This window comes from Centruroides sculpturatus, unplaced genomic scaffold (genome assembly GCF_000671375.1).
Source record: "Centruroides sculpturatus isolate CEXI.00-Female unplaced genomic scaffold, Cexi_2.0 scaffold81, whole genome shotgun sequence".
Classification (NCBI taxonomy): Eukaryota; Metazoa; Arthropoda; class Arachnida; order Scorpiones; family Buthidae; genus Centruroides; species Centruroides sculpturatus.
Genome location: NW_019384371.1, coordinates 934764 through 952146, shown reverse-complemented (window position 1 = coordinate 952146; position 17383 = coordinate 934764). Strand labels below are relative to the sequence as shown.

At 28.0% G+C, this 17383-nt stretch overlaps 2 protein-coding genes across 3 annotated transcripts in view; one reads left to right on the top strand and one right to left on the bottom strand.

The window, feature by feature from the left end:
- LOC111614894 (neurobeachin-like) overlaps nt 1–17383 on the bottom strand; it is a 278182-nt gene that overhangs the window by 48404 nt on the left and 212395 nt on the right. The window lies entirely within an intron of this gene.
- LOC111614921 (protein mab-21) lies at nt 2390–3926 on the top strand. Its single transcript, XM_023356297.1, has one exon. The coding sequence runs from the start codon at nt 2438–2440 to the stop codon at nt 3533–3535; it is 1098 nt and encodes a 365-aa protein (XP_023212065.1). The 5' UTR covers nt 2390–2437; the 3' UTR covers nt 3536–3926.

Genomic DNA, 17383 nt, shown 5'->3' with positions numbered 1-17383 from the left:
CCTATGGAAAAACATCATTAGAATTACGATAGAATTCGAAGATAGATTCTAATAGTTGGAAATGAGTAATCATTAAACTGCTTTACTAGCAGAATCGTATATTTGTCATTAAAATAGTTTAGTAATCCAAAATTTCATCAATACGGTTTGTAAGATAAAATTTGTAAGATTAAATTCTTTGTTTATAATTTTTAAGCGATTATTATTTCGAACAGCCGTTGTTATAATAATGCTAAATATTTTGAATATGGGGAAAAAACCCCTCTTCTTTTACTTCTTAAATAACAGAAGTACTACAGATGATAACGTACCATAAAAAATTTTGGTTTAAAAGGTTTCACAATTTAATTTTGTAACATTTCTGTTTTGTTCTTTTAAGTTTTAACGTAAGGAAGTTAAATTGATTAGATATTTTCGTATTTGTTATAAGATATTACAATAGGCAAGTTTCAAACCTTATGAGTGAAAGAAACTTACAGCTGAATTTAAGAGTTCTCTTTTACCAATGAAAAATTAGACCTATTCCCAAAGGATGCTGAATAAATATCACACATTAATACTAATTACAATCTATAATTCTGAACAATGTCTTATGGAAAAGTGTCATATTGCAACAATAATGTATATGACGACAACAGCATAGTAATGTTGTCATCATATAGATTTTTATGACCACTGTAAGTACATATTCTTTTGGAAACAGATCTAGTTTTAACTTAAGTTTATTTTCATTCTGGCCATTTATTAATTAATCTCTTCTGAGTGATTAATTTCTTCTGATGACTTGAGATAGATAATTTTTCCTATCAATTTAAATTTATGACTACCAGAGAAGACTACCTTGATGAATCTAGTTGATCAGGCTTTCAACGGTAGGCCCTATTTTTATTACATTTTCATTCCATTCAGACATTACTATCTGATAATTAGTCCTATAAATAATTTATGGAGGTTTTGTAAACGCAAAAATAAAATTTTTTTAATCATTAGCGAAGAAGATACTCTACATTAATAATGATATCACGAAGTTAAAAGCTTATACGATATGCAAACAAATTTAAAATGTAATCTACACAGTACATACATAGGCCTATTCTATGAAACCGTTATCCACATTTTTAATAATTTCACATATTTAAATAATTTAAATACATCAGTTTTTTCATCAAAATTTTTGAATTTTAAAACAATTATTATATTTTGCTATTGCAAATGTTATTTTAATAAAAATAAAAACAAAACCAGATTAACAATTTCTACGGCTTCAGAAAATGAGCCAGAAAATTATTAAGACTGTAAAAGACCTCATACAACTGTAAATTAACTGTTTTCCAGAAACTTATGAGTTTTTACACTCTTATCTAATAATTTCATCGTTTTTGATAATAAAAGCTGGCTTTCCAGAACTATTATAAAAAGAAATTAAATTGCTTCAAAATGTTTAAAGATGGAATCTAAGATAATAATATTCATAGACTACAAGTCTAAGAAATTAAATAATGCTTAACTCTGTTTACTTTAAAATCAGGATTGTTTTTAAGAGAACTTTCACTTCAAAAGAAACAGATAATTTATATCAAGTTTTAACTTTTCTAATAAGATCAGTGATTAAAACACTAAATATAAACTGATTAACATAATATTTTATGCTATATCTAAGCTAAACTTTTTTGCTTCATTCACAAATGTCTTCTAATGACAATTTTATTAAAGTATATTTAAATCGAACCACCAAATACATATAGGCCTATTTATTAAGAATAAAAATAGTTTAGATTAAATTATTATAAAAACGAATAAATTTTCATTGGGTTTCGATAGCATAAATTTAAAATAAAGAATATTTAAATAATTTAATGCTTACTAAAGAGATTTGAATTCTACCCACGTTAAAAGAAACAAACCGCTTAATTAAGAATTCTTAAAAGCACATAAATGTGATGACGTCTGTCAAGTCAAAATAATTAGGCAGATTACCAGGTCTAAATATTTGAAAATGCATGCCGTAGGTCAAATATTCATTTTAGGAGTGACTAAACAACAAAGGTTTCAGCAATTCATCATATATCATCAAGTGACACACATTACGATCTAGAATCTTACTTGAAAGAATAAAGAGGACAGACAAATCCAATGCAGAAAAGAATCGAAGCAACCGGCGTCGAGTCACGCACAAGTATCTTTGACGGATGAGCACATGGTCTGAGGCTCCGCCCGATGTCTTCACATAACGCACCCCACATGTCATGTGCTAACCGTTTCTTCCAATCTGCGCTCCCTCCGGGAAGTGGAATGCCAAACGTTGGCATGTAATTGGTTATCTACACGGTGGGAGGAGTTAGTTATTTGGCGACACCCACCGTATCCAAGTCGAGCATTAAACGAAACCGGGAGAACCAGTGTAGCCGCAGAAGAGAAGCTTAGCAGCGGGAAAAGGATGCTAGTGCCACCAGACATGATGGCAGCTCAGTCAAAGTTACTCTACCAGCTGAACAAGTTTTACGGAGAGAGAGTTCAAATGAGAAAAGCTGCCATTGCTAAAACAGTACGCGAAGTGTGCAAAGTGGTACAGGATGTGTTAAAAGAAGTCGAAGTGCAAGAACCACGATTCATATCTTCCTTGAACGAAGGAAACGGACGTTATGAGGGCTTCGACGTTATTTCTCCCACGGAGTTTGAGGTTGTATTGTATCTGAATCAAATGGGAGTATTTAATTTTGTAGACGACGGCTCTCTACCAGGCTGTGCCGTATTGAAATTGAGCGACGGACGTAAGCGTTCCATGTCACTTTGGGTCGAATTTATTACGGCCTCAGGTTATCTGTCCGCCAGGAAGATCCGTTCTAGATTTCAAACTTTAGTTGCTCAGGCTTGTGACAAATGTAGCTATCGGGACATTGTAAAGATGGTGGCCGACACTACCGAAGTTAAATTACGCATTCGGGAGAGGTATGTCGTCCAAATTACGCCGGCTTTCCGGTGTAGTGGACTTTGGCCTCGGTCGGCCGCGCACTGGCCAATTCCTCATATTCCGTGGCCTAATCCCAATCTTGTAGCAGAAGTAAAAACTGAAGGATTCGATCTCCTTTCCAAGGAATGCATTTCTTTACAAGGTAAACAATCATCGATGGAAGGCGATGCTTGGGTATTAAATTTCAGTGAAGCGGAAAATCGTCTTTTACAGGGAGGTTGTCGCCAGAAATGTCTCAGCATCCTAAAAACTTTGCGCGATAGACATTTGGATCTTCCAGGAAATCCAGTCACTAGTTATCATCTCAAAACATTGTTATTGTATGAATGCGAGAAACATCCTCGTGAATTGGAATGGGACGAAACATGTCTAGGAGACAGATTAAATGGAATTTTATTACAGTTGATATCTTGTCTTCAGTGTCGTCGGTGTCCTCATTATTTCTTACCACAGCTCGATCTGTTTAAAGGAAAATCAGCTAATTCGTTGGAGAATGCGGCCAAACAATGCTGGAGACTAACTCGAGAGCTACTGACCAACTTGAGATCACTCGAAAATCTCTAGGTTTGTATATAAAGTTATAATTGTGCGTGCAATTGATGTGAATAGTTACGGACTAACATTCCCTATTGGCCCGTTGACATTGTTGCTGTCGTGTAATTTATGTGTCAGCCGAGTCTTGTATAATTGTACAGCTATATGATGTTGTCTGTATAGTCAGTGATTTGTACAGAATATACAATTTCTCGTTTGTTCAGTTTCTTCCGTGAATGCTATTGAACACAAAACAAAAATAAGCTAGTCTTCTTTCTGAACTTTAAATTTATTACAACATAACATAGTAGTAGATAACTAACGAAAAAGTGTAGACGTTTCGAATTTCTCACATAAGAAAAAGTAAAAATAGCCATTTTTTTTAATATACAGATCTATAAAATAAAATTTATACAACATTGCTAACCGCTAACTATTTAAAAAGTATCAGAATAAGAACATTTTTACAATTCAAATATAGATTTAAATTAGATGAGAGAAACAAAATTATAATTATTCTGATTTGAACAGGCCTAAACTATTCCTTTGTAGAATTCTAATTACAGGCTACAATGAATATTTAGAAAGATTAATATTTTGTTATACATAAAAATTTTTTAGGCTAGTTGCGATATAAATTGAATTGAATCTAGAAACGAAATTAATACAAAACATATTAATAGTTAAAAATAAAAAGTTTAGGTTTACATTTATTTATATTTTAAATTAATAATTATATATTTTAAGCTAATGAAAAATAGAGTTTTTAAAAAATATTTTTCAAGACTGAATTTTTTAGACAGCAAGTAAATGCAAGCTTAAGTTATGATTAATAACTATACGAATTTGATTACATTGAAAGACTGCGCTAATGTTAAAAGGTCTGAATATATTTAGGCTACACAAAAATCAAAAATTCTATACGTTTTAAATTTAAATTCTCATTTTTTCCAAATATGTCTACGGGGTCTATAACCTTATCAGTATTTTGCGCACATGAATTTAAACAATACGTGATAATGAAATTAGAATGAATGAATGAAAAGCTTAAAACTGTTATAGCTTAATAGTGAATAACGTTGCTCCATCAAACAAAAATTATAATTTTGAATTTTATTTATCCTATTTTCTATGATTTCTTTGAAAATGAGAAGTTTAATTTCAATTATTAACCCATAAATCTACTAAATAAATTTTAAACGGTTATAATTAAACATATAAACCTACATCCAACTGTTTAGTTAATATATCTATATTAAATACGAACCGAGTAATTAAAAACAGTTTAGCAACGAAACAATTTTTTAAATTACTTTTTTTAAAAAACAAAATAGCTATTAAATATTTATTGGCTCAAGTAGTTGGGAGGAATGGGGAGAAACTTGTCCGTATAAACTGATACACTTTCAAACTGATTATAAGAATGAGCTGAAAAATAANTTAATCGATACAGATTTTTTTTTTTTACTTGCGTTACAACGCTTTCAACAAATTATAGCAAGCACTTAATAATACATCATTTGTAATTATAATAACTCTGACTAGAAAATACGTTTATGCAATAAATTTACACCGTAGAAACTATTAAAAAACATGAAATAAAACTCAATCTAGTTACATTTCTGTTTTTCTAACTACAAATATAATTGTGTCGAGAGTAAGGTTATATTATAACAACGTTTTAGTTATGATGAAATTAATTCAATAATAATAATAATAATAATGTCACAGGTAACTTTATAAAGATAAAAATTCAACCATTGAAATCTATGCGCTTTTACAACATTAAGTATTCAAGTTTGAAAGCAAGTATTTTTAGTGGGAAACGCCCTCAGCGATGCCATCTGTCAGTTAGCTACTCGAAACAAGTTTTGAATTTTAAATGAATGCAAGTTTGTAGCACTATTCAGTTAAAATACGTTGCGTGTCTGAGGATTCTGAAGATGAAATCTCTTTCTTCATCTTCTTCCTCTTTTTTCCCCTCTCTTTATCATCATTTTCTTCAGTTCAAAATTTCGTGAATATAACTAAACGATGATGATTTTACAAGTTGTAATTTTCAGATTTCTGTACCTGCTCATTTTTTATGTTATATCTTGTCTTAATAAAAGGTGTGGAAACATAAATTCTTATCTTTATTACACGATGAAGATCATAAAATTTTTTTCATATGAATAAATTATAACAAATTATAATGATATATTTATAATTCTAAATATTACACTGCTTGAATATATCAAAAATAATGTTTAAATACAAATTAAAATATTTAATAAAAATTTAAACAGGAAAAGTGTGCTCCATCAGGTTTCTATAAGTGAGCAACACAGTCCAGATTCTGTATGATGGACGACTCGGCAGTGGCAGATGTTCCATGGATTTTATTGAGCAAATATTAACTAATTACAATTGGACATTGCGTGATGTTTAGTACAAACCGTCTCTACGTAACTTTATTTGTTCATGCAAAAATATAAAATAGTGAAAGTATATATATATATATCAGTAAAAAATAATGTAGATGGGTGACTCGGTTCCAGTTTATATTTACGAAAGAACATTTAATATTTTTCACAATATTGATAGGAAAATATTATATATAATATTCGTAATTCTTTTTTCATTTGATGAAAACGAAAAATTTCTCAATATAAATACACGCCAATGCATCATTTCTTAAAAGGATTTGTCATATGATGGCACGAAATGTCTACTTGGAAAAGAAGATGAAAAAAACGATATCTAAAAACAACTCTTGCGAGTTTTTAAAGCAAAAATATTGATTAAAATAGAAAAAGTTACATAAGTTATAATAAATATTCTCTAAAACACTATTATGGTAAATTTAAATTTTCACATGTCTTAACAGATTTATGCGCTTCGAATCGTTGAAAGATAGATAAAACTTGGTGTTAACGTCTTGTAAAAGATTGAATAAGATATTATTATACGATTTTTATTTACAGTTATTCTGTAAAACACCTCGTAATCCTTGTTATACGGTTTAGAATAACATAGAAAAGTCAAAATTTACTTTAAAGAGTGGTGTATCATTGCCAAGAAAACATCTATGTTGGAATGATTAATATTTTTTTTGAGAAGCAGATGGTCTTTCTCAACACCGTGTTGTACAGAAACTGTGGAATAGTTTGTTCGGAGTCTTTTTCTCTTTCATATCGGAGGAAAAAATATATATATATAGAAAAATCGTCTTTCAATTGCATCAACCAGATCTTCTTCAATTTCCTGTATTTGTCGCTCCCACAACAGAAATCTGGAATTGGATTGGTTTCGATAATATATGAACTCGTTCTTTACATTTTTTTAAAGTGCAAAACATGGAATATAGCTTTAAATTATTATAGTTTTGCTAAATAGTAATTTTCGTTTTTACGCTTTTGTTCCGTAGCTTTAAACTTCTCTTTGGTTTTTTTAAATGTAAAACAGTAAAAAACATAAATTGAACGGCATATAAAACGATTCTTATCTTGAACAGAGATGTTATAAATAATCTGAGTTAGGCACTTTCAATAAAACTTCTTCAGATCCTACATAAATTGCATCAGCGGTTCCTCTCCTGCAGAAAGAAATCATATAAATGGACTGGGAGTGCCAGGAAGTGGCACTTAATATTTACAGGATAAACTTGGTGTAAGGAAAAAAAATCAATTTTTATCGTAAAAAAGTTTCATATGTTTATAATCTTTAAAAAACTTATCATTTATTGTAATACTCTATTGTATTACAATATGATTTGTATATCGAGTTAAAGAGATTTCGATTTAGTAGAATTTATTTATTTATACATTTATAAATGATTATTATTTAAAATTAATAAGAAAGTGGATATCTGTGAAGTATTCCGCGTTTAAATTATACATTAAATCGATATTATTGCTTAATTAAGTAGGCAGTTTGATTACTGCTTATGAAGATTGCCGATGACTTGTCATAATTTATGAAAGAGTTTATGTGTGCCTTTGATCTGAGCGCTGTACTTTCTTTTGCTGTCTTAATATCGTATTTCCTATTAGCACATCCGGTTTGGAAATCCTCCAGAGATCTAAATTCCCGATTGCCTGACCATGCGACGGCACGGAGGAAGACATTCGTTTTTCTTTGACCCACGTTCATCACAATTTATCCCTTATATGACAATGAACGGCGATTCACCCAGCTTATCGATCATGAAAAAGGTCTTCCAATGAAAAAACGGAAAGTTCTAGATGTCTCTCGATAAATTTTAGTGAGATATTCACGCAACTTCGTCACGATTTATCGTTACGGAATCGAAAACTCTATCGGAAACATTAGCAAAAAAAAAATATTATGCGATCGTTAGATCATCAATCAAGAAATTGAATCCTAAGCATGGTTATTTTTATCAATTTAATCGATACAGATTTTTTTTTTTTTACTTGCGTTACAACGCTTTCAACAAATTATAGCAAGCACTTAACCCTTAACTGGTTTCTTGGGGGCCGCGCGGCCCCCACGTGTCATATTTTTACGATTTTCTAAAAATCTAAATATCGTGCGCATCTGCCATTTTATGTAATCTCATTACGTCGCGACTCTTAGCGAGTGCCAAATGTTCGGCCCTGTAGCACTTAAAAAGATGGAGCTACGTACCTTCTGGGGGCCGCGCAGCCCCCACGATACCAGTTACGTTGCTTTTTTTGTGGAAATATGTTTATATGTTTTTTTTATTTTTACAATTATTTTGCAAAGATATCTCAATTTTGCGTCAAAAATTGAAAATGACTACCAAAGAATCATTTGAACTGCTAATAGATGATAATATTATACAAATTGCTAGATCAAGCCGAAATCTCCTGAAAAGAGTATGTTGTCNAACTCTTGCGAGTTTTTAAAGCAAAAATATTGATTAAAATAGAAAAAGTTACATAAGTTATAATAAATATTCTCTAAAACACTATTATGGTAAATTTAAATTTTCACATGTCTTAACAGATTTATGCGCTTCGAATCGTTGAAAGATAGATAAAACTTGGTGTTAACGTCTTGTAAAAGATTGAATAAGATATTATTATACGATTTTTATTTACAGTTATTCTGTAAAACACCTCGTAATCCTTGTTATACGGTTTAGAATAACATAGAAAAGTCAAAATTTACTTTAAAGAGTGGTGTATCATTGCCAAGAAAACATCTATGTTGGAATGATTAATATTTTTTTTGAGAAGCAGATGGTCTTTCTCAACACCGTGTTGTACAGAAACTGTGGAATAGTTTGTTCGGAGTCTTTTTCTCTTTCATATCGGAGGAAAAAATATATATATATAGAAAAATCGTCTTTCAATTGCATCAACCAGATCTTCTTCAATTTCCTGTATTTGTCGCTCCCACAACAGAAATCTGGAATTGGATTGGTTTCGATAATATATGAACTCGTTCTTTACATTTTTTTAAAGTGCAAAACATGGAATATAGCTTTAAATTATTATAGTTTTGCTAAATAGTAATTTTCGTTTTTACGCTTTTGTTCCGTAGCTTTAAACTTCTCTTTGGTTTTTTTAAATGTAAAACAGTAAAAAACATAAATTGAACGGCATATAAAACGATTCTTATCTTGAACAGAGATGTTATAAATAATCTGAGTTAGGCACTTTCAATAAAACTTCTTCAGATCCTACATAAATTGCATCAGCGGTTCCTCTCCTGCAGAAAGAAATCATATAAATGGACTGGGAGTGCCAGGAAGTGGCACTTAATATTTACAGGATAAACTTGGTGTAAGGAAAAAAAATCAATTTTTATCGTAAAAAAGTTTCATATGTTTATAATCTTTAAAAAACTTATCATTTATTGTAATACTCTATTGTATTACAATATGATTTGTATATCGAGTTAAAGAGATTTCGATTTAGTAGAATTTATTTATTTATACATTTATAAATGATTATTATTTAAAATTAATAAGAAAGTGGATATCTGTGAAGTATTCCGCGTTTAAATTATACATTAAATCGATATTATTGCTTAATTAAGTAGGCAGTTTGATTACTGCTTATGAAGATTGCCGATGACTTGTCATAATTTATGAAAGAGTTTATGTGTGCCTTTGATCTGAGCGCTGTACTTTCTTTTGCTGTCTTAATATCGTATTTCCTATTAGCACATCCGGTTTGGAAATCCTCCAGAGATCTAAATTCCCGATTGCCTGACCATGCGACGGCACGGAGGAAGACATTCGTTTTTCTTTGACCCACGTTCATCACAATTTATCCCTTATATGACAATGAACGGCGATTCACCCAGCTTATCGATCATGAAAAAGGTCTTCCAATGAAAAAACGGAAAGTTCTAGATGTCTCTCGATAAATTTTAGTGAGATATTCACGCAACTTCGTCACGATTTATCGTTACGGAATCGAAAACTCTATCGGAAACATTAGCAAAAAAAAAATATTATGCGATCGTTAGATCATCAATCAAGAAATTGAATCCTAAGCATGGTTATTTTTATCAATTTAATCGATACAGATTTTTTTTTTTTACTTGCGTTACAACGCTTTCAACAAATTATAGCAAGCACTTAATAATACATCATTTGTAATTATAATAACTCTGACTAGAAAATACGTTTATGCAATAAATTTACACCGTAGAAACTATTAAAAAACATGAAATAAAACTCAATCTAGTTACATTTCTGTTTTTCTAACTACAAATATAATTGTGTCGAGAGTAAGGTTATATTATAACAACGTTTTAGTTATGATGAAATTAATTCAATAATAATAATAATAATAATGTCACAGGTAACTTTATAAAGATAAAAATTCAACCATTGAAATCTATGCGCTTTTACAACATTAAGTATTCAAGTTTGAAAGCAAGTATTTTTAGTGGGAAACGCCCTCAGCGATGCCATCTGTCAGTTAGCTACTCGAAACAAGTTTTGAATTTTAAATGAATGCAAGTTTGTAGCACTATTCAGTTAAAATACGTTGCGTGTCTGAGGATTCTGAAGATGAAATCTCTTTCTTCATCTTCTTCCTCTTTTTTCCCCTCTCTTTATCATCATTTTCTTCAGTTCAAAATTTCGTGAATATAACTAAACGATGATGATTTTACAAGTTGTAATTTTCAGATTTCTGTACCTGCTCATTTTTTATGTTATATCTTGTCTTAATAAAAGGTGTGGAAACATAAATTCTTATCTTTATTACACGATGAAGATCATAAAATTTTTTTCATATGAATAAATTATAACAAATTATAATGATATATTTATAATTCTAAATATTACACTGCTTGAATATATCAAAAATAATGTTTAAATACAAATTAAAATATTTAATAAAAATTTAAACAGGAAAAATAAACGATGTGAAAATGTGAACTTATTTCTCTTTAATTTTACTGAAAAAAATGGGAAAAAATGTTTATTTTATTGCTTTTAAATTTATTGTTTCCTTTATTTGTACGAATTTTTTTTATGTACAAATTAAATTTAAATTTTTCTCATTTAAAAACGAGAAAAATTTAAAGTTTCTCGTTACTCGATTGTTAAGCAATTGATTAATAACAATAAAAAAGAACAGTAATGTGTATTGCTATTATTACGAATTTTCGTATTGCTATCGCAAAACAAAATGGCAATTATCATATTATCTTTTCTTAAATTGTTATTTTATTCCTTTTTTTAAATATTATTATTAGACATTTTGTTCAGTTAAATGATAAAAATGAATAGAGAAGAGAAACGGAATGAAAAAAAAACGAAGAGAAAAGAAATAAATTATTTATTATCATGAATATTTTCTAAACTAGTTGTACAGTTGTTCTATATATTTTCAAAAATACTTTCAAAACAACTAGTTTTAAATTAAATAAAATTTATTGTTTAAACGAAGAATAAAACACAGAGAACGTATGAATACGTCCGTTTCGTAATTAAGATTTACTCTTTCTGATGAAATTCTAAAGTAAACAATGTAAATAAAAACGATCCTTATGAAAAAAAATAGATAAAAACGGAGAAAAAAACGAGAACAGTTCTAAAGGATGAAGCGGAAAAACTAGAACAACTGTTGAAGAAATCAATAGAAACGGTTCTTATAGTCGAAGCTCATGTTTCAAATTAATGATAATAAGCATTATTATAATTTAGTTATTTTTAAAACGAGAAAAACAATTTATGAAGGAAAAAATAGACTTTTTTAATATTCTTCTTACATATAAAATATATGTAACATATAATATTTACAGTGTCACTGGCGTGGACTTAAGAATTTAAACTATTAGGGAAGACAGATGCGTGCCATAAAAGAAAAGAAGAAAAAATTCTACATAAGAGTAACGATCTAAAGAATTATTGGCTAAGAACCAAATAGATATGATTAAATTTAGAAAAATGACATAAATTTCCCTCTCGACTTTTTACCATTATTTCTGTAATTAAGTGACGAAAAAGATACATAAAAAGAAGAAGAAAATTATATCTCTTAATAAATCTTGCATTTTACTCATTATGTTTTATGTGTGTTCAGAGCGGTGCGAGATTGAAATTAAATCAGGATTCCCATAAGGATAGGTTATTTTTTTTATGAATTATATGATACAGGAGGGAGTTAAAGTAAATTTTCTGAAACAAAAATTGGCTGCGAAGACACAAAAAAAAAAGAAAGAAAATTATTCAGAATGTCGAATGCGCTCTACGTTTAGAATCACTAAATATATTTTCCTTCTTTTTCTTTCTCAATCGATTAAATTGATATTTAAAAGTATAAATGAATATCAATTTATTCATTTTTCTGATATAAAAGATTGTAGCAGGATATTCATATTTATGTTGTGACAACTTCGTCTACTTACATCAATCCGTATTGAATAATCAAAATCATTTCCGTACATTAAGTTTACCTTCCGAAAACAGTGGATAATTACTCTTTTCTCGTTAACTGAATGTTAATTAAGCAGTAATTGTGTACTAATTGAAATACAATTAAGGAAGTACCTGACGAGACTCCACTTTTGAGTGCCCGATAAATCCTGTTCGATTCTCTAATTAGTAATACGTATATACATTAGTATTACATAAATTATTCAATATTCTCTTTAGGTTTCCTCTTACCTAAATATATCTAAACAATATAAATAAATATATATATGTTATCGAGTTGTCAAAAATGTCAGATTTTCTTTAGTTTCGGTATAGCATAGATTCACAATGTTATCATATATGTGCTGTGCAATATGCTGGAAATGTCATTTACTGCTGTCAGTGCCGCTTCTTTTCCAGATTTTATTGTCATGCAAGAAAACAATCCGATCAAGTGATAAAAAATTGATATATAGGTTTTGGCATTTGACACGTACTAGATACAGTTTGACTTAAAAAAATGTTATTATTATTTTATAATGTAAAAATTTTAACCGTGTTAGTTTATGAATAATTTATGATCATAAATAATAAATCCTTCATTGATGTGTGTAAAATTTTATCTTAATGTTTGTACTATTTTTCTAAAAATTAAAAAAAAATAATTATTTTCTCCAATATTTCTCTTACTAATTACAGAAATGAAGATGCAAATCGATGTTTTCATCGATTATTTTTATTGGATAGATTTTTAAATTTTCTTTCATGTTTTATCAATTTTTCTTATTCAGGATATATTATACAATTTATAATTTCTTAAACTTTACATTATTTTATGCCATTCCTTTTAAACTTCCTAATAATTGCTCCTTATAGTATCAACCTATAGAAATCTTATATATAATCCTACGCGTGAATCCTTCCTATTAATGCCCGAATTGTATAGAAAATAAATTAATCTTAGAATTTATAAGCATTTAAATTATTTTATCAAAGCTGAGATATAAACTATTTAAATTTATAACATGAATTATATCTACTGTACCATTCATGCTTTATATATGTTCGATTATAAAGGCATGTTATAGAATTTTTATATTGATTCTGTAAAAGTTTTATTAAAAAATAAAAATTTTTCGAGAAATTGAATTTTTTTTTTAATTTTCAGCAAGACTTATAGAACATTTAAAGTTTTATAAAAAGGGAGAAGAACCTCATCTAAAAATGTTTATTCTGAAAAAAGCAGATTAGAAAGTTATTTATGATAAAAATGCCTTTTGTAAGACTTCTTAGAGCGGAGTGCTTTACTTGTCATGGTCAAAAATGAAATCTGTTGGTTAGAATTTCGATCGATATTATTTTGTCCAAGGTAATGTGATTTCGGAGAAGGGTGTCCTTCACTTCTCCTTTGAATTCTTTGTGAGATGTTGGAAAAAAAAGAAGGAAAAAAAAACAGTTATCGCACTAATAAAACATTCATGGCATGATTTGTTCATGGTATTTTCAAAGTAAATAGTTTCGGAATAAAATGCTTAGAGATTATTATAAATAAAATCGGATAAATATTTGCTTTCTTTTAGTACATCCTATTTATTTTATTTCTATAAAAATTTCATTTTAAATATTTAATTCAGATATTATGTTTTTACTTGAAAAATTTAGAAATTTTAATTGATTTTCTTTTAAAAATGTATGCTGTACGTAAATTTATATCTAGCTGTGAAAGGATTTTGATTGCAGTAAGCGTTAGAAATATTGATAAGTGTTTCCGAAATGAAGTATAAAAGTAAAATATTGTCTCAAAGGATAAAGTATTCCATATCCTAACTAATATCCTCTTTGCAAACATTAGAAATCCAGAAATATACTTATAAACATATTTATTTTGAAAAGATAGGTAAGCATTGATAAGTCAAAAGGAATCCTTCCGGATTTTCAAAGCTTTGATATCAGTTAAAATGTATTTTGTTAAGAATACCCGAAAATAGCGATTTAAAAAGTTATATAAATTTTCACTAAGATAAACTGGGCTTTCGATAAGCGTAAAATATATCTAAGTGTTAGAAAAACCCATTTTTAAAAGCATATTTGAAATGCTTAAAATTACAGTTTGATTTGTAAATATAAATTATATATTTTAAACATATTTGTATAAATATTTTTTAAAAATTTATTCATGATTACTTTGCAACTTTACAATTGTTTTGAAGTAAAAATAATTATTATTTGAACATATTCATAATTACTTAAGCAAATATAATTTCGTAAGCTTTATTTTATTCCTGTTTTAAAACAAAATATAATTCTTTTAATATGCTACAAACGTAACAAGAAAAAAGTAATGCTTTTAATTAAATTGCTTTCACCTCTATTTGTCTTTGGTGTCACCTTATCAGTCAGTCTGGTACCATAATTAATATTTGACTGTGAAATCCTCACACGCAATTTATATAAATTTAAAATAATTTGCTTAAATATCTTTATTCATCGATTTTGATTACGTATTCACCTATCGATTAACTAAATTGCTATCAATTTTATAGCATTAATAAATTTAACTATTCATAAATTACACATCAAGCGTAGGATCTCAGACAAACTGTGCAAATAAAACTATAAAAGTTCATATAAAATTTTATATTTTATGCCTTATTATTTAGGAAAATTAACAATAATTAGCATATTTTCTAATTTATGGCAAAATTTCAAATATTTTTAAAGAAATAAATTAATTTTTTAGAATATTAAAAACTTATTTCAAATTTAAAATTTCAAAGATCGAGATCAGAACACACTTTATAAGAATGTTACTTTAATTATTAAATGTTAAATCTAGTTATATAAAACTAAATTAAGGCTTGAAATAATAAAATTTCTATTATATTATAATATAAAATTTTAATTAAAATAGATCTGTATTATTTTTTATACATTTTTAAATGTATAGAAATGAATTTAGTTGCATTAATTCTTTAAAAAATGATGATAAATGATAATGTATTTCATAAAATTTTTATTTAAAATTCTTTTACTCATAAATTTATTCGCTTGGAATCAATTTGATATATATATTTTATAAAATTTTATGTATTAATAGCATTAAGGAATATTTAACAATAAATAATTTCGTAACTCAATATTTTAAAATCAATAGTCCACGTTGCGTTACTAAAAAGAAATATATATATATATATATCATTCATTGTCAGGTTATTTGGTATCTAAGGGTATTCCATATCACTCATACGTTATATTGATACAAATAGATTTCATGAGGAACAAATGATTGGAATCACGCAATATTTTTCGAAACTACATGCAATACATTACCTCTACAAATGATAAATAGAATTCAAATTTCTTCGCTCCTCTTCATTTTAGTATCGTTAAAAATAGAAATTGATATTTCTGATGAGGCAAAATATAAGTTAAAAAAAGGATAATTATGGGAATGATTAGCAATCTTTCATTGCAGGTTATGATATTAGAGTAGGAGAAGTCGACGATCTTTTGGGAGAAGAAAGAACAAATAGGTTTAGTGAGATTGTAGATCTGAGAGATGGCCGAGTAATAGAGCACGTTAGGATCACTTCCAGACAGTAAATGTCACACAGTTGAGATATACTTTGTCTCAATTGTATCCTTTTCTCTTTGCATTTCGCTATTCTCTATCATCATTTATATTATTGCATTATATATCATTTTTCACAAAAGGAGTTGGAAATATGCTAATTGAGTCAAAGATCACGGATGAATTATATAAGTCATTCGGTACCTCTCTTAGAGAATATAATTTACCAAAGACGTTAAATTAATGGCCGACAATCAAATAATTGTTTCCTGTAATATTTAATAACAACAAAATCATTTATAAATTTCGACAATTCAAATGGAAAAGGATATTGTATTCACCACATAAATTTCTTAAAATATTTCCAATTAACATTTGATAAAATTTACTTCCGTTTTCCTTTAGATCATATATGTGCTGTGCAATATGCTGGAAATGTCATTTACTGCTGTCAGTGCCGCTTCTTTTCCAGATTTTATTGTCATGCAAGAAAACAATCCGATCAAGTGATAAAAAATTGATATATAGGTTTTGGCATTTGACACGTACTAGATACAGTTTGACTTAAAAAAATGTTATTATTATTTTATAATGTAAAAATTTTAACCGTGTTAGTTTATGAATAATTTATGATCATAAATAATAAATCCTTCATTGATGTGTGTAAAATTTTATCTTAATGTTTGTACTATTTTTCTAAAAATTAAAAAAAAATAATTATTTTCTCCAATATTTCTCTTACTAATTACAGAAATGAAGATGCAAATCGATGTTTTCATCGATTATTTTTATTGGATAGATTTTTAAATTTTCTTTCATGTTTTATCAATTTTTCTTATTCAGGATATATTATACAATTTATAATTTCTTAAACTTTACATTATTTTATGCCATTCCTTTTAAACTTCCTAATAATTGCTCCTTATAGTATCAACCTATAGAAATCTTATATATAATCCTACGCGTGAATCCTTCCTATTAATGCCCGAATTGTATAGAAAATAAATTAATCTTAGAATTTATAAGCATTTAAATTATTTTATCAAAGCTGAGATATAAACTATTTAAATTTATAACATGAATTATATCTACTGTACCATTCATGCTTTATATATGTTCGATTATAAAGGCATGTTATAGAATTTTTATATTGATTCTGTAAAAGTTTTATTAAAAAATAAAAATTTTTCGAGAAATTGAATTTTTTTTTTAATTTTCAGCAAGACTTATAGAACATTTAAAGTTTTATAAAAAGGGAGAAGAACCTCATCTAAAAATGTTTATTCTGAAAAAAGCAGATTAGAAAGTTATTTATGATAAAAATGCCTTTTGTAAGACTTCTTAGAGCTGAGTGCTTTACTTGTCATGGTCAAAAATGAAATCTGTTGGTTAGAATTTCGATCGATATTATTTTGTCCAAGGTAATGTGATTTCGGAGAAACAATTTATTTTGTGT

Excerpts from the sequence above, each read along its gene's own strand:
- LOC111614921 (XM_023356297.1), top strand. The coding sequence starts at position 2,438 with ATGCTAGTGCCACCAGACATGATGGCAGCTCAGTCAAAGTTACTCTAC.